Source organism: Drosophila gunungcola (genome assembly GCF_025200985.1).
Source record: "Drosophila gunungcola strain Sukarami chromosome 3L unlocalized genomic scaffold, Dgunungcola_SK_2 000003F, whole genome shotgun sequence".
NCBI lineage: Eukaryota > Metazoa > Arthropoda > Insecta > Diptera > Drosophilidae > Drosophila > Drosophila gunungcola.
Genome location: NW_026453179.1, coordinates 3785256 through 3804496, shown reverse-complemented (window position 1 = coordinate 3804496; position 19241 = coordinate 3785256). Strand labels below are relative to the sequence as shown.

At 43.8% G+C, this 19241-nt stretch overlaps 6 protein-coding genes across 8 annotated transcripts; 3 read left to right on the top strand and 3 right to left on the bottom strand.

Annotated features, from left to right (window-relative positions):
- Positions 1–84: 84 nt before the first annotated feature.
- LOC128258092 (uncharacterized) lies at positions 85–4627 on the bottom strand. 2 transcript variants are annotated; one of them, XR_008267937.1, is made up of 5 exons: positions 4566–4610; positions 4424–4472; positions 2988–3426; positions 470–2899; positions 85–414 (listed from the first exon to the last, which is right to left on the bottom strand). XR_008267937.1 is itself a non-coding variant. In XM_052989498.1 (4 exons), the coding sequence occupies exons 3-4, from the start codon at positions 1385–1387 to the stop codon at positions 280–282; spliced, it is 1053 nt and encodes a 350-aa protein (XP_052845458.1). In that variant the 5' UTR covers positions 1388–2899; positions 2988–3426; positions 4424–4627; the 3' UTR covers positions 85–279. The 2 variants fall into 2 exon arrangements, 1 of the variants encoding a protein (XP_052845458.1); XM_052989498.1 differs by having other exon boundaries at positions 4424–4627.
- Positions 4628–5085: 458 nt separating this feature from the next.
- On the top strand, positions 5086–7212 carry LOC128258097 (membrane-associated tyrosine- and threonine-specific cdc2-inhibitory kinase). The gene is made up of 4 exons (XM_052989511.1): positions 5086–6103; positions 6164–6309; positions 6365–6729; positions 6785–7212. Exons 1-4 carry the CDS (start codon positions 5155–5157, stop codon positions 6918–6920), a joined length of 1596 nt encoding a protein of 531 aa, XP_052845471.1. The 5' UTR covers positions 5086–5154; the 3' UTR covers positions 6921–7212.
- Positions 7213–7453: 241 nt separating this feature from the next.
- Positions 7454–8396, top strand: LOC128258108 (nucleolar protein 12). The gene is given in 4 exon segments (XM_052989526.1): positions 7454–7593; positions 7657–7684; positions 7686–8108; positions 8110–8396. Coding segments are annotated over 4 exon segments (792 nt in total). The 5' UTR covers positions 7454–7531; the 3' UTR covers positions 8389–8396.
- A 138-nt stretch (positions 8397–8534) lies between these two features.
- Positions 8535–15594, bottom strand: LOC128258091 (ubiquitin carboxyl-terminal hydrolase 36). Of its 2 annotated transcripts, none has more exons than XM_052989496.1 (4): positions 14820–15548; positions 12381–13138; positions 10700–12325; positions 8535–9619 (listed from the first exon to the last, which is right to left on the bottom strand). In XM_052989496.1, the coding sequence occupies exons 1-4, from the start codon at positions 15139–15141 to the stop codon at positions 9227–9229; spliced, it is 3099 nt and encodes a 1032-aa protein (XP_052845456.1). In that variant the 5' UTR covers positions 15142–15548; the 3' UTR covers positions 8535–9226. The 2 variants fall into 2 exon arrangements, with proteins under 2 accessions (XP_052845456.1, XP_052845457.1); XM_052989497.1 differs by lacking the exon at positions 8535–9619 and adding an exon at positions 9937–10360 and having other exon boundaries at positions 14820–15594.
- Positions 15595–16023: 429 nt separating this feature from the next.
- On the top strand, positions 16024–17823 carry LOC128258100 (bifunctional coenzyme A synthase). Its single transcript, XM_052989515.1, is given in 3 exon segments — positions 16024–16579; positions 16581–16632; positions 16692–17823. Coding segments are annotated over 3 exon segments (1557 nt in total). The 5' UTR covers positions 16024–16072; the 3' UTR covers positions 17690–17823.
- Positions 17696–18940, bottom strand: LOC128258106 (thioredoxin-like protein 1). Its single transcript, XM_052989522.1, has 3 exons — positions 18479–18940; positions 18132–18415; positions 17696–18072 (listed from the first exon to the last, which is right to left on the bottom strand). Exons 1-3 carry the CDS (start codon positions 18842–18844, stop codon positions 17859–17861), a joined length of 864 nt encoding a protein of 287 aa, XP_052845482.1. The 5' UTR covers positions 18845–18940; the 3' UTR covers positions 17696–17858.
- Between the last annotated feature and the right edge of the window lie 301 nt (positions 18941–19241).

Here is a 19241-nt window from a genome sequence, read left to right as displayed (position 1 = left end):
TGCAAGGCGGCATATACTAAAAAATTGGGTATTCTTTAACGGTTACGATATTCAAAATTCAACGAATGACAAACGCAGAATGTAAATTGGTTAAATTATAATAGTAACCTCAAAAACTATTTTTCGTTATTCAACTATTTCTTTTAAGTATGGATTTTGTGTGTTTTCTGATAAAATAAACCAAAAAATTAAGAAGTTTGAACGAACAACTTTAACTTCATGTACAATTTTTTAAACAAAATATGTGATAATATTGTTAATTTTTTATTAAACACGAATCTAATACCAATCAATATCATAGGTTTCAGAGTCGTCAGATTCTTCACCATCCGACATAAAATCTACAATTAAATTTGGGTCATGGGTCTTGTAGGAATAGACAACGTTTAAGTAAGATTCATCAATATCATCAACCTGCAAAATGTAAATTCTTAATGTCTGAAAGGTTATTGTTATTATAATTACTTACATGAAATTTTGGGAAAACTGTTGATTCAACTAGAGTAAGCTGTAAAGGTTTCTGAAGTCCAATGTTCCTTATAGATTTTAAAATGGTGTTCAGTTTGCTCACAAAGGTCACAGCCACTTTTTGTCCTCTTTTAAATTCCAACGTGACGCAATCGAGATTTTTACAAAATTTAATAACCAGCAATAAGCTATCGGTATCTATACTGGAATTTTCAGAGCTAACTATATGCAACGATTTAAGTTCGCTAAGTTGACCAAGGTCTGATAAGTTATCACATGTACTATTGTAGCCAATATTTAGCGTTATTAACGATTTAATTTGCGATATTTCGCGGATCTCATCAGAACCACTTATTTGTGTATGCAGTTCTCTTAGCGTTGACTCACTTCTAAGAGCAAAAGCTCGATAAAGTTTACTAAGCGAATCCTTTGTTTTTAATATGAATAGTTCCTTTAAATTTTTTATATTGGCCAAAACTTCAATACCCGGATCTTTGGCTAACGAGCATTTTAAGGATTCCAGTTTTTCAAGCTCAACTAAATTGTTACATTCGCTGAAGCCAATCTGGTACCATAAATGCAATTTCTGTAACCGAGGTAGTGATTTAAGTGCCAAAACATTATTTTTAATAACTAAATTCTCCAGATTGACTAAACGATCTAAAATTGCCGCACTTTCCAAGCATAAGAAGCCTGTGCGTAATGTTTTTAGGCCTTTTATTTTCGAAATTTCTGTCATTTCAGTGATGTCGAGAGTTTTGTTCGTAACTTCCAGGTGCTGCAGCCTAGATGAACTACATGAAGAAAACTCTGCAAATAATTTTAGTAGGGAACATGTTGGCTTTGATACGTTAACAATCAATTCTTCAATACTTGAGTTAGCTAGATCGGACAACGATTGCAGTATCTTCCACGTCATTAAAAAAGCAATCTAGTTTTTTAAGTGACCTTATTCGGGAAACCATTATAACCTCTTTGTGATCAAGTCCTCCGGAATATCGAATACGTTGAATTGAATCCGTATCAGCCAATTTTATGAATAATGCGGTCAGGTTTCCATTTCCGAAAATCTCTAAATCTTTGAGTTTATTCAAGTTTGCCAATTTTTCAATTCCAGTAGTATCTGCGAGACAACAAGTAAGTTTCGTTAAAGTTTTAATTTCTGCAACCTTGTAAATATCGTCAAAACTTATTTTTTCCATTTGGCTAAGATCTATTTCTTCGATCGTATTTAAATTACTGGTGGCGAATGCTTGAAAGAATGGATTTAGTGACCCAGTATTTGGACACCCTGAGATCTGTAGGGTGTTAACGCCCGTAAGCTGGGCAAGGGGTGCCAGAATATCGGCCCTAAAGCTATTCCAAAATATATGTATCTCCATTTTGTTTTCATTCCTTTTTAAGGTAACACGAAACTTTTCGGTCATTATAGAAGCTTGCACCTGACATGCATTAAGCAAATTGAGAACCAGCTCTGATTGATTGTCATTAAGCGCTTCGCGGCGGACATTGATTTGTAGGTGTTGTAGGTTAGATAATTGACTTATAAACTTGGTTGAATTCCAATCGTAGGGATGACAGCCTAGATATCGAATTGATTTCATTTTCGAAAGTTCCATGCACTCTAATTTATCTATTGTTGAATAGTTTATCTTGCAAAATTTTAAATCAAATGACCCTTTTGGGACCATTGCCTGTAAAAATGTTGCAAGTGTATCAGGATAATCTAAGTAGTTACACTTATGATGTATGACCAAGCGTTTTAGATTGGGCAGCTTGGATAGGGAACCCATTTGGCTGATGTCCGACTCTCGATGTATTTTAACCTCAAGTTCTTCACTACATCTGCTAAATTTAACTTTTACATATTTTCCCAAGGTTATTGTGGCAAGAGATTCCTCTATTGAACTACTGTCCTCCGATATATCACATAAGTCGTACTCATATTTAACTAAAACGTTTCGCTTTGTTATCCGCCAATTATTAACTTCATAGTTATGTATGTGCATATATCTCAACGAGTTCCATGTCGCAAAAGCAATATGCTGACTTTTATCACTAAGACAATCTTCGATGGTCAGGGTCAAGGGTTGAAGACTTTTAGGTCTGCTCCATTTTCTTAAATCATTAAAGAATAGCAATTGTGAGCCGCTCTCTTGGATTCCAGTAAGAACAAACGTTTTTAAGTTGGGTAACTTAGCAAGCGATCCATATTGGGCAGCACCGTCTCCTGGTTTCAATCTTATTCTCAGCTCCTCAAGATTTTCGCAAAAGGGTACTATATCGGAAAAGCTTCCATGGATTTTACTGCCTTCAAAGGTCAACATTTTTAAATTGGTTTGGTTCAAGATGCAGATGTCAGTTAACTCTTGTGTAGTAATGTTACCATTTAACTTTAACTTTTCGGTGTTTGTAAGCTGCGTTGAGGTTCCTCGAAAAAAAATGAGTTGAAAATTAATTGATAAAAGCAAATCTGAAGAGCTCATAGGGGTTAACCATTAAGTTATATCAAGACTTACCTTTTATACTAATGTTTACGTAAGTATGGTCCCTTTTTTCTTTATGACCCTCAAAAGATAATTCCACATTGTAAGGACTGTTTTCTCTAATAGATCGTAGGTAGGATCTCCAGCAATGTTCATTTTCACTTGGTATCTTGTTGACTCGCATATCTATAAGAAGCTTTATGATTTTGCCGGAAATAGCCATCTCAAGATCTTCGTATAGTCGTTTGTGATGAATTACGAGCAACTCCCAAAAGACTTCATCGGCCAATACAAAGTGGATTAGATCATCATAAATTGAAGAACACTGCACAACATTTTGGTCTTTCAACTTGCAATCAGTAATCACGTAATTCATTATCTCCAAGAGGCAGTCGGGGCTCAAAATAAATTCCCCATCTTCGTCCATTTCTTAGGCTGATTGATAGCTTTGGTAAGTTTTTCGAATGATTAGCTTAAATAAAAATGAACGAAAAAATTGAACCCAACATTTTCAAAATAAGAAAGCAATGCACAAATAAAATCTTTAAGATATTTTTTGGCTGAACTCAATAACTTAAATTTATATTCTTGACAAGCGATAAGCGAAGCTTAATGATGACGTTTTAATACACACAAACCCCTTTGTTTATTATTATTGGTCATTTCTGCTTAAGACTTTGAGTAAGACCACTTCTTCAGTATATATAAATGAATAAAATAAGTAGGTCCATATATACATAAATGCGTATAAAAAAAGACGATTTAAGTTTTAAGCTTTTTAAAAATGTTGACTCATAATTTTTTGGACGCAAGCCCAAAAATGTATTTAAATACGAAATATTTATAAATGTTTCCAATTCAGAATTTTAGGAGTCGTTTGCTTACAGTGAACGAAATTTGTGCACAAAAATTAGTGTATTTTCGTTTCGCCGAAGTTTTAACAAAGAAAATTAATGACAGTGTACACTAAATGGATATAGTGCTATAGGATACTATAGGATTTACAGGTTACATTAAATTAATGTGATGAATCCAAAGCTATACGAAAACCATCAAAGTACCTATAAAAAAAGCTTTGTATACGCAGAATGCTTCAAAAACCATTAAATTTGAACAGATTCCATATAGGTAACAAAAAAAACTTTTAATAGTAATTATAAAAAATAAATCTTGTCTTATCTGTCATGTTTTTAATGTTTCACCGCTAGCTTACAAAAAAGGTAATGTTTTCCTTTTTAGAAAAAAAACGTACACATGTACAAACATCATCTATGAAAAAGTTTATTTTCAGAGTTTAAAGCCACAGTGTAAAAAAGTACAAATGAGGAAATCTTGTAGCGAAGTGTTCACACAGCTGCAGCTGCATTGCAAAAACGTAAACAAGAAGACCAAAAACAGTACTCTACCTGAAGAGTAAACATTCGTAATTTAAAATAGCTCAAATAATTGAAGCACAAAACAATAATTACCTGCTCTCCGTATTAATTTGTAGCAGCTTGGAAAACTGCAACAAAACAACTGTATTTTGATGTTAAATTATCTGTTGATATTAATTTCAAGGCACTTGAACTTTTTTACTCCAAAAGCATGCGCAAACTTCTGGTTTCTTACTTTTTTTAAGTTGGACGAAAAAGCTATCATCTGCTTGCGATTTTCTTCTTTCTTTTTTACCATTCGCATATGAACGCACGTAACCTGAGCGCCTTATTTTAAAATACCTTTCATCATCACTAATTTTCACTCATTTGGGGTATTCCCCAAATGTTTAAATTATTAAAAATGTTTTATTGTAAATTTAGATCAACATTTAATTGAGTCAGAAGGTTGATCCGGGTAAAATTTTATTTGATTTTGTTCTAAATAAAGTAAAAGCATAACTAAATCAATTAAAATTAATTGTAATTGTATTTCTCAAAAGAATAGGTTATACTAAATAATTTAGTATTTTGTTTGGTATGTTCTCCAGCTCCATCGCTAGATTACGGATTTTGTATTTCAGATCAATTGAATAATTAATTTAATGTATTTAAAACTGAAAGATTATTTTTAAATAATTTATAAGATCAAAAGATAGAAAATTGCAGTTTATTGGTCGCTAGCCGGCGTCTTATTGAACAACGCGAGTCAAGATTTCACCCATTGTGCGATATGGTCACACTGCGCCACACTCATTAAAAGACACCCAAATTGAAAATAAAAAATGGAAAACCATCGCTTGCCGATCCCGGAATTGCACGATGATAAGCACAGACACAAGCAATGCAATGGCGATAACAGTAACCGCTTCCGTCCACCGAAGTACAAGACGCGTGGCTATGTTGCGGTGGACAACAACAATCTGAACCGGAGCCAGTCGCTGGGCTCCTGCAGCGCCAACAGTTCCCAGGTCGCCCACGCCATCTCCTTCCGGGGATCGGAATGTCCGGACGCGAGTACTCTGCCACTTTCACCAGTGCCATCAGAACTGAGCGATGGGAACAGCCACTTTGAGCAGTGCTTCGAGCGGGTGGCCAAGCTGGGCGAGGGATCTTTTGGCGAGGTGTTTCAGGTGCGAGATCGTTCTGACGGTCGGCTCTACGCCGTGAAGATTTCCAAGCAGCTGTTCCGTGGCGAACAGTACCGCGCCGAGCGACTGGAGGAGGTCCGGCGGTACGAGGAGTTCTCCGGTCACGAGAACTGCATCCGCTTCATACGCGCCTGGGAGCAATACGACCGGCTTTACATGCAAATGGAGCTGTGCCGTGAGAGCCTGGAGCAGTACTTGCTGCGCTGCCAAAGGATTCCCGAGGAGCGTATCTGGCATATCCTGCTTGATCTGCTGAGGGGCCTGAAATCGCTCCACGACCGAAATCTCATCCATCTGGACATCAAGCTGGACAATGTGTTGATCGGCGAGGATGACGAAACGTGCAAGCTGGCCGACTTTGGCTTGGTCATCGATGTGGACAAGGCTAATAGCCATCATGCCACCGAGGGCGATTCCAGGTACATGGCTCCGGAGATCCTGCAGGGTCACTTCTCCAAGGCGGCGGATATCTTCAGCCTGGGCATCGCCATGCTGGAGCTGGCATGCTACATGGAACTGCCCTCGAATGGCCCACTGTGGCACCAACTTAGAAACGGCATCCTGCCCGAGGAGTTCATAAACAGTGAGTTGCAAAGGAGTTTCCCCGAAGGCGAACAATTAATAATGTTTTTTGTCATCACAGAAATATCCCTGGAGCTGCAGTCGGTGATCAAGTCCATGATGATGCCCGATCCCACCCGGAGACCAACAGCAGATCAACTACTCTCACATCCCAAGCTGCAGCGCCTTCAACAGAAGCGCAAGTCGCTAATGAACCTTAGTATACTGGTAAGAGTACGCTAGCCCGCCCTTTGACTCTTTTAAATCTTTAATCCATAAACAGTCACGGAGCATTCGGCGATCTCGTCGAGCCATCTGGGGAAAAATGTGCAATTGGAAAACGGCAGCCTTCCGTTATTTTCTCTATTTCCTTGAGGCCCTGCATCTGTGGAAGCCCATCGGTCCCTCGCAGCCCAGCATGAACCTTGTTCCCTCCTCGCCCTCGTCCAAAGGCGTGCCTCTAGTGCCACGGGTGGAATTCCAGCTGGTAGGATCCACGCCCATTGCCAATCGCGATTGTTACGCCTCAGATTTTCTTGTCGGCGAGGATCCACTGGAGCTGTCCAATCATGGTACCCCCATCGTAATGAATTCCACGCCACTAAACACCAATCAAGGCAAATCCCGCATGGACTTGTTAGGAAAGAAGTGAGTACCATTGTTCTCTTCACCTTTGGTGAGCTTATAACCAATATTTTTTCAGTGTGGACTCACTGAGCAGGTTTGTTAAGGTTCATGATTTCGAAAGTCCCTGCTCCGCCCTGTCTTCCCCCAAGGTCCTCGACCCATCCTCGTTCCGACGCAAAAAGCTGTTCGACGTGGAATTTGACGACGAGTGAGTAAGGAGGGCACCGATAAATGGAAACCCAATGAATTTATCATACAAATAATCTACATATATCAGTTACGGAACAAATACCAGATACATATGGCAACCGAATATATCGTTAAATATATTTAGCTTAGTTCTAGACAGTAGAGTTGTACGAAGTTCCCTAGATGTAGTCTTACAATTGTGTAATGTTAATGCTTCTTTAGAAGAACTTGTTGAACTTGAACATATAATCATGTGATATATATACGAAAAGCGATTTGAAAAGTTTAAAAAAATAAAAACTAGTAATTGAAATTTCGGTATGAAGTGTTGTGTTTTTGGGGCATGGACATTTTTGGATAGAAAGTTATTAACTTTTAATGTATTTTGTAAGTTAAATCTTTGATAAATATAAATCTAAGTAAATTTTTCCCAAATGTTAAAACGGTAACAAAAAAATGTTTTACTAACGAAAAATGGTACAGTGAATGAAAATTCATAAAAATTTTGGCTTGAAAAACATGGCTAGAAATAAAAAACGGCTAGAACATTAAGCATCTCTTTGTCGAACGTTTTACAACACTGCCGCCACTCGCACATGTTGAAAACATAAACAAAAACCCAAAACTTAATAAAATGACCAGGAAAAGGGCCCCCAAAAAGAAAACAGAGGTTGTTTTCGACAACAAAAAACGCATGTAAGCAAAGATATAAAATATATAATCCCAAAGGGGTGATAATTTCCAAACCAAATCCCGTAGAGAGTTCCTCAGCGGCTTTCGGAAGCGAAAAAAACGAACGACGATCGCGGGCTAAGGCCGAACTGGAAAGGAACCTCAAAAATGAGCGAAAGCGCATCCGGCAGGAGGTTAAAGATGGGTTCAACCACCTGAAGAAGACCTTTGAGCCACTGCGGGAGCTCACCGAGGAAGACAAGGCGGAGGAGGAGCAGCAGGAGGAGACTTACGAAGACGACGAGGTGCAGGTGAAGATCGTTGAGTTGACCACCAATGATCTGGCTGCCAAGCGGAATATGTTGGGAGCCAATACGGCAGAAGAAAGCGAGCCGGAGGAGCGGGAGGTCCAAAGCGAAGAGGACGAGGCCGACGAGCCCAACAGAATACCCGGCATGGACTATGATCCCAATGCCCGCAAGCGCAAATCCAAGCCAGAGGAGGAGGAGGAGCATCCAAAGGCAAAAAAAGCTAACAACCACATCCCAGCCAGACATCAAGAGCAAAAAGGACCTCGACCGCCTGATGAAAACCAAAACCCTGAAGAAAATGCACCAGAGCAAGCTGTTTAAGCAGAAGGAGCGCATGGACAAGAAGAACAATATGAAGAAGGCCAAGCGGGATCGGAACAACACCATCAAGAGCGTTCCCAAGCACCAGCGCAAACAGCTCAAGTTTGGAAAGGGTCAACAGACGAAGTACCGAAAGGGCCGCATGGTCAACAAGAAGGAGCTGAGGCGCAAGCGCAACGCCGACTAAATTTTTCTTTTAGCATAGTTTGTTTTACGGTTTATTTACTATTACTCTAGTTGATCAAATAAACTGTTTAATTCCTGGCTTGTACAATAATTTTTCTAATACGCTGGTCGAGTTTCTCTCGCTTTCGCATATAATTTTCGTTCATATTCATAGTACATATACATCCATCCAACATGCTTTATTTATTTATTTTTTTTTTTTGGGTTATTAACATTGGCAATATTGCTACTTGCCGCTGTTTGGTTATGCTCTATAAATAAATGTGGGGCGCCGTTAAAATTACACTCGATTTTCATGGGTCTAGGTCTATTCTTGCATTCTATGTACAAATTTTGCTTGTTTGCTTTTTAGTTTAGGCTCTTATTAAAATATTGGGTTTCTTTATTTCCATAATGCGCAGCTGTTAAGTTTAAGAAGTTTTGCTTTTGCGGGAAGTAACATTTTTTCAAAATGATACATTAGAGCGGTAACCTTGTGAGTGACCCATTAGAGCGGTAACCTTACTTCCTAGCGGATGCACGGTTACCGCTTCAATGTATCCAAACGTAATGCTGCCAAACACAATAAATATAAAATGCCAAACAGGTTTTCGCATTCCTTTTTTTTCTTACTTAATCATAGGCTTAGGTTAAGGTAAGGTTCTGGATGATCTGGGGGCAACAGTTACGCTCTAGCTTATAGCTTACAGTCCTACGCCTACTCCTACTTCTAATATGTTCATCAGCAGTTAAAAAACGTTTACAAAACTCATGCGAAATCGAAATCCAATAACAAATGCACACGCCGCAGTCTCATCGACGTCTCCGTCTCCTCTCGATCCTCGTCTGTCCGCATCCAGTTAGGATTGCTGCTGCTGCTGTGCCGTTGGCTGTCGTCGGCTGAAGCCACCGCCGGCGGCCAGGTGACGCTGCAGGGCTCGCTGCTGCTGGAACTTGGCGCTGCCCGGTCCGCCAAAGCGGTTAAACTTGAACTTGTTGCGCTGCTGGAAGTTTTGGCGAAAGTTCTGGTTGTAGAAGCGCGGAAAGCCACCTCCGCCGCCGTTCTTGTTCCAGCGCTTTTGGCCCTCGTATTCCTGAAATGGATTGTAGCCGGGCGTGCTGTTGCTGGCATTGCTGCTGTTGTTGCCTTTTGTCGCTCCAGACTTCACCTTGCGCTGCCGCCCACGATCCATCTCGTTCTCCTCATCGTCATCCAGGTCCCGCTGCCGCTGCTCACGCGCGTCCACCAGTAGCTGCAGAAAACAGAATATTTAACAATTAAAATGGAGTTCGGACCTTATGAATGGAAAGGCTGGCATGCGCTTGGTAATGAAGCTTATGCAGATGAGGTTTGGAACGCTCACGAAAAAAACACTGGGATGCATATTGTATTCGAAATGGGTGAGTGGCTTACGGTTTACTGTTCACGGTGACAGGTTATCAGGCAAAACGGTAACGGCACGGTTGAATTTATGGCGTTTCAGGCGGGGAAAGAAAGAAAGAACGTGCCGCGGCCAGCAGTCAAATCATAAGCTTCATTGCACGGGTGCGGAGACATCCGGTGAATTACCTAGGCTCTGGTGCAGTCACTGTCACTCCCTCACGCAAGGACTCTTGCAACTCTCTATACACTCTTAACGCGTGGCGAATGGGGGGGGCCGCATTGCGGAATCCGTCCGGTTGGGAACGAACGGATACCGTCAACGCAATCACAGACTATTCGGGGTAATTGTATTGTTTGTATATTGTGTGTGCTTTGTGGGGAAACAGAAAGGGTCTCTCGCCTTTGCCCCCGCTTCTGCCTCCTACCGGCCGTCCTCGAGACGATCCGGATCGGGTGCGTCAGCGCCAGCGTCTGATACTGCTACTGCAAAAACGACCACGTTACTGTCACTCCCACTGGCCATGTCGACTTCTGCCGAGCTCTCGACGATATCGCTGCCATCCACACTGCCGTGACCAGCTATCCGTTTCGCACAAACCAACTCAAAAGGCTAAATGAATGGGGGATAATGTGGAAACAAATGCAAATTACAAACAAGTTCGTTTAGTAAATCAACGCAATCCAATCGCATTTCATGCAACAACTAAGCGAACGACATGTATCAAAAGGAAAATAAAGAAGTAAGGCCAAAAAACCAGTCAAAGAATGAAATTTAAAATTAAGATGCAAGCAGTTGCGATCGGAATAAGAATTCAACTTTAAATAAAACATTTAACAATTGAAAATTAACGGGAATTTAATCTTATTTAAACCGCAACTTTGCATTTGAAAAAACCCCTTAAGAAAGATTTCACAATTCGCTACTTTTAAGACTGCTCCCCGAACTCACCTCCTTTTCAAGCTCCGCTGGCTTGCCGTTCCAACTGAGCACCGAGGAGCCGTATCCACGATGCGATTGCTTCAGAAGCTCGTTAATGGTACTTCCATTTGAGGTGGCCTCGCTCTGGTAACCATTGCCCACCCTTGGCTGCTGGTTCGACTTGACCGCGCTACCGTTGAGCAACTTTTGGCGCTTGGCGCCAGGCGTTGTGGGTGAGTCCGTGGAGGGTTTGCTACTGGCGAAGGGGTTGCGATGGGTCTTGGTCGGCGACTGGACTTTGGTTGCCGGCGCCTCCTCGACCTCATCATCGTCATCGTCTTCTGCATCAGCGGCATCGTTTCGCGTAACTTTCCAGATACCCGTCTTCGATTTGATGACTGCAGGCGAGGGTGGCGTCTTGGGCGAGGGTGGTGCTCTGCTTAACGACTGCGATTGCTTCTGTGGGTGCCAGCCATTGGTCAGCTGGATGCTCGGCTCCTCCTCATCGTCGTCATCCTCACTATCCGCTGACTTTTTTAGGCTCTTAAAGATCTCGTCTATGGCATCAGTCTTTTGTTTGCTGTTGTTAACGTGAACCGATGACGAGACAGACCCGTTCGCTAGAGAGCCATTGGTCTTGCTGTGACCATTAACCGGTACAGACTCCTGGTCCGACTCGCTTGAGTTTTCCCCACTTGAACGTTTGCGGGGATTGGGCAGTGGCGCCTCCTCCTCCTCGGAAGCGGATTCGTAGGGCACTAAGCTCTTCAGCGGGGTTTTTACGGGAGTCTTAGCTTGAACCTTTACCGGCGATTTTGGCTTCTCTGTGTGGTCCTCCGTCATCCTGGGCATGCTCGGCAGCTGGGCTGTGGTTGGCCTGGACTTTATTTCATCGTCGCTGTCCTCATCCTCCGAGGAGATTGGCAGATATTGTTGCTGGTTCATTGATTTGTGGTTGTTGCTGCTGGTAGAGGAACTTTTGTTACCATTTGCAGTGGGACCTGGAGTAGCTTCGCCTTTAGCGTGTGCGCCAACCAGTAAAGGCTTCGTAGAGTCCTGAAACTTTCCGGTCCCCAGTTGGAGACCGTTCTGCTGATTTTGCTGGTGATGCTGCTTGAACTGGATGGCGGTCTTTTGGGCACTGCCATTGCTATAGCCATTGATCCCGCCGGGCGGCAACTGGGGACCAATGAAACGAGTTGGCGAGGGCGAAGACACAGTCGTCGCCGGCACTGGCGTACTGTGACCGTTGGTGTGACGCACTCCATTAGGCCTGACGGCCGCAGGACTGACAGCCTGTGAGAGGTCCAATTCGTAAAACATGATGTAGGCATTTGTGTTGCAGACACTCTGCATGGCGATGGGCCGGACATAGCTGTCATCGAAGTTGTAGTAGCTGCCCGACTCTGTGGATCCGATTGCAGTGTAATGGCCACAGTGCTGAGACACTCCCAAGTGGGTGACCATCGAGACCAGACGGTAGGTAAGCGGTTGCGCTTGAGCCGCAGGCGAACGGGCAGCGTATTTGCTCAGATCTATGCGTGGCTTAAAGGAGATCTGCTTGGTCAGTTTGTTGCCGATCATAGAAAAGCGCTTTAGCTGGATGCATAGCGTAATGGGAGCTCGCTCCAAGGAAAATTGCTTTGTGGCAGAAACCTGAAGAAACACGTTTAGAAACGCGATCTAGAAAATAAAAAACAAGCAAACGCACCTTCTTCTTGCAGCCCTCGCACTTGTAGCCCATATCCTCCAGCCGTTCCCGCGAGAAGTGTCCATCAAAGGCGTCCTCCAGCGAGTCCGCCTTGCGTATGTCGAGCAACAGATCTTGAAAGTGCTGAAACGTGATGGACACGTGGCTGCAGCTCAGACAGCGCACCTCACTGCGCAAGTAGCCCCCGAATATCTGTCCCAGCGGCGTCGTCTCTTTCACCAGTTGGTCCAGCTCTTTGTAGTTGCGGAAACGCATCAGATAGGCTCGTTCCATGGCCTCGACCAGGAAGCGGAGGAACTCGTGCGCATCCTCCTGCCGACCGACGACCATGTGCTTGCAGATCTGCTTCAGTTTCGAGTAGACGAGGAAAGGCCTGACGGCCGATTGATTGCTCTGGGTGGCCAGCAGGGTTTTGGCCATAGCGCATACGATGCAACAGCCGCCGGACTCAGCCACATTGCAGTTGTCCAGGTGAGCCTGCTCGGAAACGAGCCAATTGGCTAGAGCGGGGATGTGTAGGAGCGCTTGAAGCGTGGAGTTGAGGTAGCAAGTGTTGCCCACGTTGATCATGCCCGTTCCCACCTGCCATTTGCGCTCTGACTGCTTCCAGCCAATGCGGATATTCTCCCGGGGATACAGGACCCTTTTCGGTTTGGGCAGCTCATTGGGATTGTTAGTAGGATTTGCATGATTGTGGTTGTTGTGGTGTGACTGATTGTTGGGGTGCTCCGACTGTTTGCGACAGCCGCCGTTATTGTCTGTAAAGGGAAAGAGGTTGGTAGCCAGTTTAAGCACGTGCCATAGGAGGAGGAAGCAGGGCAACACGAGCAGTTTGTAGAGCAGCCACAAGGCAAACCCGTCCACCATTATCACAGTCATAATGCATCGAGCGTCCAGAGGGTTCTTAATAAATATTCACTCGCTCCCTGCCTGTGTGCCGTGCTACTAAAATAAAAATAACACGAGCTGTTCTCGCTGTGGAAACTGCTGACACACACTCGCACACACGTTCACCATCACCTATGCGCAGTGTTGGATAAGGTTCAAGTGTGTTGTACCTAGATAATGTAAATAACATTTAACGAAGTACCAAAGTAACGATTTAAGATTCACAAGCATAGCTTTTTTTTATTGGAAATAAAAATAGATTTTTTTGTAAAAAAGATTCTAGGAAGAAACAAAATGGATAATAAAGCTATACATTTTTTATGTTAGAGTTATTTTAGAATTTTGTTTTTCTTCTTTTTGTTATGTGAAGTAACATTTGATATAAAATCGGTTGGAATAGTCAAGTATTTTAACAATATTTCTGACGGCTAGTCTTGTTCAACAAAAAAAAAACAAACAAAGCTGGTCAAAAAGTATTTAAAAAGAGTTTTAGGTACGTACCTAGGCAGTAAAACCTAGTTGTTACCCAACACTACCCATAACTTTGATAACAGCGAGCGTGTGAGCGAGATAACGACTGGCAGAAGAAGAGCATTTATGCTGATAACAGCAAGCGTGTGAAAGGGATGGCGATTACCAGACCAGACAGTGCGTCTGCTCCGAACATATAGTTGTCCTGCTTTGACTTGCGGGGGTTGAGGTAGCACAGTGTTGCCAACTGAATTTTTGGCGCGACCTAACAGTGGTTGTTGTAGACTCTCTGCTCCCCTTTATTTTTTGCCTTTGTAACTGTGTTCAAGGCATTGACCAGGCCAAAAAAAATCATCTTGTAAGAGTTTGTTCTTTTGGCTTTGTGTCCGCTTCCTGTTCCGTGTGAATCACGCCTGCAATCGCCTTTGTTTGCGCTCGTTTTTTTATCACACCTAAGCAGATTGCGACGCATTTAACGCATTTAAAAAAAACAAAGTCAATAAAAGTACCGCTGGCGCTGGCCATGTGTGCGGGGAAAAGAGACGGAACTATCGAGGGGAGCCCTCGTGCTTTTGCCTTCTTTTATTAATTGCCGCTGAATAGGCAGCACGTTTTTTTCCGCCACAACTTCTGTGAATCAGAAACTGGGAGTTGTGTTGTTGCCTTTCCAGCTTACTCTTTGGAACGTTGTACTTGTTTTGCTTTTTCCGCGTATTCCTTTGCATTCTGTTTACACGTACGCCATCACACACACACATGCACACAGCGCCTAAAAAGTACAGGTATGCTGCTCTGCCAACGCCGACTGCACTGCCGGCAGATGCAGGCAGAGCACAAAAAATAAAACGTTAGCGGAAAAACAACACACGTGATTTGTGGAGGGATATTCCCCAAAAGATTTGGCAAAAACAAACGGGAGGATATATGTATATATACCTCACATATATATATATACATAGATATGTATAGCACATGGAAGATTGCGCAAATTGCCACACAAAGAAGAAAGACAAACGAAGGCGGAGACGAAGAAAAGCCACTTTTGCAGGCAACTTTTGAATTTTTTTTTGCTTTACTCACCATGTCCATTTGCGCCCACAACTTTGCCTGTGTTGTTTTTACCACCAAAACCATTTATGGCGCCTGGATTTCCAGGCTTGATGACAATGTATTTGGACTTGAGGTTCTCCAGCACCGATTCGTGGAAGTTGGGCACCTCCTCGTATTCAATTTTGGCCATTAGGATGCGCTTGGCATTGGCCACGATGTGGTTTTGTAGGTTGCCGGCGGAATCCTCGCCGGTTTTGGCCTGGTCGGCCGAAGAGGACGACGCGCCAAGGGACTCTCGCAGAGCTGCGTTGACGACATTCGCCGTTTCACACACGGCCATCGAAATGGGCATTCTGCTGGGGATTTGTGGTGGAATTTTGTGTAGGTGGGGTGGACCAAGTGGACCACTACGACATTCGCCCAGTTAGCTAATGTGCATCGAAGATCCTGCAGAAGATCCTCCTCTGCCCACCTTCTCTCCCCTTTCTCACTCCTCTCTTTCTCACTCTGCTTCTTATTCCCACACCGACTGCGACACCGACACACGCACACTAACGCACTCGGACACAATCTTTTTCTGGCTCCGTTAAGTCCGTGCTGCGATTTGTTTAGTTGGCAAACTGAACATTACGTTTGGAGCCCAGGCATTTGCTAATCGATGTGGTTCAGTATTAAACGCGGCACATTTTAAGACGCAAAGTCTGCTTTCGAAAATAATGACGATTCCTTCCCTCGTGTTTCTTCCGACTGCGGATTCTCTTTTCGCACCATATTCGTGATTGGGGATGCCAACTCGGGGCGAATGGCCAAGTGACGCGCTAGGTAATGCGGCGTAGAAAAATGTCGTAGTGCGTTTTATATAAAATACATATAAATATATTCAATAAAAATATTTTAAGTTTTGTAATGATAAAAAACAAGTGTTTTAAAAAAGTTTCTTATAAAAAATATTATATATATAGTTAAATTCGTGATTACTTTTTAATTATTTAAAAAGGTTATTTTTTCAAAATACATTTTTTTTCAAAAATTAATTGTTGAAATTTGAGGTATTCTTAACAAACATTTTTTCTCAGCATAGAAAAACGTTGTACATTTTTAGTAAGCATAGTTAACAGAATTCATACACAAAATTCCTAATTTAAATCTTTAATGTCATCGGTATCTTAAACCCTTATCAGTAGATATCGATAATTTTGAGTGCATCCGACAACCCTGCGTTATAATGTTGATGCAACTGTTGAACTGAGCTAGAATTAAAATATTACCAATCAATAGAAACCATGGCCTCAACAGGATTACTGGTGGTGTCTAACATCAAGCAACTTGGAAAATCCCTGCGCGCCATCGAGAAGTACGTGAACTCCCTATACATCCACTTGAATGTGGCGGGGTCAACGTCCACAACGTCACCAAATCTACCGGATCCTCCGGTTTGGGGTCGTCTGATTTCTCAGCTCTATGCGAACAGCAGCAGTTATGTGGGCAACCAGTTGGACCTGCGGGTACTTGTCTCGCCACTCCGGCCAGGAAGCAGTGGATCCTTGAAGTTGCTTCAGCCAGTGGACTTGATATTTTCGGATGCACATCATCCGGAACTGTGCGACAAGTTGCGGGCGGATCTCAACATCAGCAAGCCCACTATCTTCCTAGAAGACTCACCTATCTCCAATTTAAGAGACCAACAGGACGCCTCGCAGGCTCCGAAGATGTATCCCTCGGTTGTCCTTGGCGGAACCTTTGATCGCATTCACCTGGGCCACAAGATATTCCTCACCCAGGCGGTACTGCCGCACCTGCAAACGTCTGGTTGTGGGCGTGACGACCCCAGCCATGACGAAGGGTAAGAAATGGATGATTCGTCGAAAAGATTCTTATCTAAATGGCCTTTGCTATCTGCAGGCAAGACTTTGCCGGACTTGATACTGCCCGTGAAGGAGCGTATTGCCCGGCTAAGACATTTCCTTATGGACATAGACAGCACGCTCCAGTACGAGATAGTGCCAATCGACGATCCCTTCGGACCCACGCAAGTGGATCCCGATCTGGACATGATTGTTGTCAGTGCGGAAACCCTGAGAGGTGGTCAAAAGGTCAATGAGATACGCTCCGCCAAGCAGCTGCGGGAGCTGGAAATCTTCGTTATCGATATTGTGGAGAGCAACGTGCATGACGGCATCCACGAGACGAAAGTCAGCTCAAGTAACACTCGGATTGATTTGCTGGGAACTCGCTGGCGAAGACCGGATCAGCGACCACAGCTCCCGTCGCGTCCCCATATCATAGGTTTAACAGGTGGCATCGCCTCCGGCAAGAGTAAGATGGCCGAGAGATTGGGCGGAATGGGCGCCCATGTCATCGACTGCGACAAGGTGGCCCACGATGTATATGAACCGGGTCAGGTGTGCTACGAACGGATTGTGCAGCATTTTGGAAAGGGCATTGTTGCCGCAGACGGCCGGATAGATCGTTCGAAACTAGGGCCCTTGGTATTTGCCGATCCCAAGCAGCTGCAGACCCTCAATGGGATCGTCTGGCCGGAACTCATCGCTGAGGTCAATAGAAGACTAGATGCACTTCGTTCCCAGGCCGAAGTGCCCCGTGTGGTGGTCCTGGAGGCTGCGATACTGTTGCGTGCGGGCTGGGAGTCCAATTGCCATGAGATTTGGTCCATGATTGTGACGCCCGAAGAGGCTGTTCGTAGAATAGTCAATCGCAACAACCTCAGTGAGGAGGAGGCCAGGAAGCGGCTGTCCAGTCAGGTGCCCAACACGGAGATAGTGGCCAAGTCTCACGTTATCTTCAGCTCACAATGGGATCACGACTTCACACAGAAACAGGCGGAGCGGGCCTGGCGAATGCTCACCAAGGAACTGGACTCGCACCAGAGCAGTCTCTAACACTAATTGATATTCAAGTTACCTGAGATAACCATTGTTGAACCTTTTTTTTGTATGATTCTTTATGCATTTGTTGTACATTGCTTATTTGTAAGTCGAAAGTTAAAGAGAAGCTCGGGGACGTCATTGGGAAATCGCTGAAATTTTCATTGGAATCCTAGTGGGTAGTCTAGTGGCTCTCGCCCTTCTTGCCGGCGACCCGCTTGAAGTCATTCATCTTGGTGGTCATGATGGGGGAGCCAATGAAGCCGATGTAGTCGATCTGCGTGACGTCGCCACCCGACTGGTTGTTCTTCACGAAAATCTGGATGTTCTGCACGTTCTGAAACTTGACGTAGCGCAGATTGACGGGAACGCCGTTCTCCAGCTCCTTTTCAGCCAGGCTGCAAAGTGGTTCAAACAATAAGCCGAGGGAAAGGAAGTTGGTTAAGGTAAAGCCCACCTCAAATCCTGCACGCTGGTCATGGACTCGGCCATGTCAAAGTCAATGGTGCGCGGCTGGTTGATGAACAGCTTGACATCCTTGGGACCCAGTTGCGAAGGCGCCTTGAACTTCAACGAGTGGATCTTGACGGCCTGATTGAAGGTGATGGAGAGGATGAGCTGCTCGTCGCAGTCGGACTGCAGGTAGCCGCCGGCGGAGGCCAGGGCATGCTTTAAGTTATGGTCATCGGCTTCGTTGAGACACTCGCATTCTTGCTTCGAGATGAAAGTGTTCAGTTCCATCTGTATGGTGAATGAACAAAGCTTAGTAAGTATTGGGTGGTCTGAAAAGCTGGGTTACCCTACCAATCCCTGGCCATAGTCCTCGCCGGCATCCTCACCACTACTGGTGCCGATGTGCTCTTGGATCTTGGCCTCCAGGCCGTTGACGTCCGCTCCCTGGATGCGGTCGATTTTGGTCCTGTTCCTGTAGAAGATGAATGTGGGCATGGCCGAAACGCCCTGGCCGGCGGCCGTATCCTGGCACTTGTCCACGTCCACCTTCAGGAAGATCGCTTTCGGGTACTTGTTCGGGAACATTTCGAAAATAGGGGCAATCCGCTGGCAGGGACCGCACCAGGTGGCCGTAAAGTCTACTACTACTAGGCGAACGCCCGCCTGTGCCAACTCCGCCTGGAAGTGGGACTCATCGTTGATCACGCGCACGGACATGGCGATAATTATAAAATATTATTGGTTTTAAATGCGAATTTCCGAAGCGACAACAAAAAGATGACTGGCATCTAATTTCAGTGTGACCAGATACAAATATTATAATAAACTTAAAATAAAATTATCTATGACCTTAATTTATTAAATAATTAAACTAGGAGGGTGTAGAAATTTTTTGTGCACAACCAGTTTTAAGACATTCAACCACATTTTCGTTGAAAACTAAGAAACATCAAAATATTTTTTGGATTGAATTTAAATTATCTTGAATTCAAATTGTCGAATTATTTTGTTCGTTGTCGAATGTGCAAAAAACTATGAAATATACATGTAATTACCAAAGAAATTAGTTTTGTAATTTTTTGTGTGCAGTTTTTCGTTTTGCTAGCCACAGGCT

What these genes read in the sequence shown, in the direction of transcription:
- LOC128258091 (XM_052989496.1), bottom strand. Translation starts at nt 15,141, where the DNA reads ATGCCCATTTCGATGGCCGTGTGTGAAACGGCGAATGTCGTCAACGCA. An exon ending in TGTGGGCGCAAATGGACATG is followed by an intron (nt 13,139 to 14,819) that starts GTGAGTAAAGCA and finishes TTCCCTTTACAG; the next exon opens with ACAATAACGGCGGCTGTCGC. An exon ending in CAGCGGAGCTTGAAAAGGAG is followed by an intron (nt 9,620 to 10,699) that starts GTGAGTTCGGGG and finishes TGTTTTCTGCAG; the next exon opens with CTACTGGTGGACGCGCGTGA.
- LOC128258097 (XM_052989511.1), top strand. Translation starts at nt 5,155, where the DNA reads ATGGAAAACCATCGCTTGCCGATCCCGGAATTGCACGATGATAAGCAC. An exon ending in GCCCGAGGAGTTCATAAACA is followed by an intron (nt 6,104 to 6,163) that starts GTGAGTTGCAAA and finishes TTGTCATCACAG; the next exon opens with AAATATCCCTGGAGCTGCAG. An exon ending in TAATGAACCTTAGTATACTG is followed by an intron (nt 6,310 to 6,364) that starts GTAAGAGTACGC and finishes ATCCATAAACAG; the next exon opens with TCACGGAGCATTCGGCGATC.
- LOC128258106 (XM_052989522.1), bottom strand. Translation starts at nt 18,844, where the DNA reads ATGTCCGTGCGCGTGATCAACGATGAGTCCCACTTCCAGGCGGAGTTG. An exon ending in AGGACTATGGCCAGGGATTG is followed by an intron (nt 18,416 to 18,478) that starts GTAGGGTAACCC and finishes TTCACCATACAG; the next exon opens with ATGGAACTGAACACTTTCAT. An exon ending in ACCAGCGTGCAGGATTTGAG is followed by an intron (nt 18,073 to 18,131) that starts GTGGGCTTTACC and finishes ACCACTTTGCAG; the next exon opens with CCTGGCTGAAAAGGAGCTGG.
- LOC128258092 (XM_052989498.1), bottom strand. Translation starts at nt 1,387, where the DNA reads ATGACGTGGAAGATACTGCAATCGTTGTCCGATCTAGCTAACTCAAGT. An exon ending in CAGTTTTCCCAAAATTTCAT is followed by an intron (nt 415 to 469) that starts GTAAGTAATTAT and finishes TACATTTTGCAG; the next exon opens with GTTGATGATATTGATGAATC.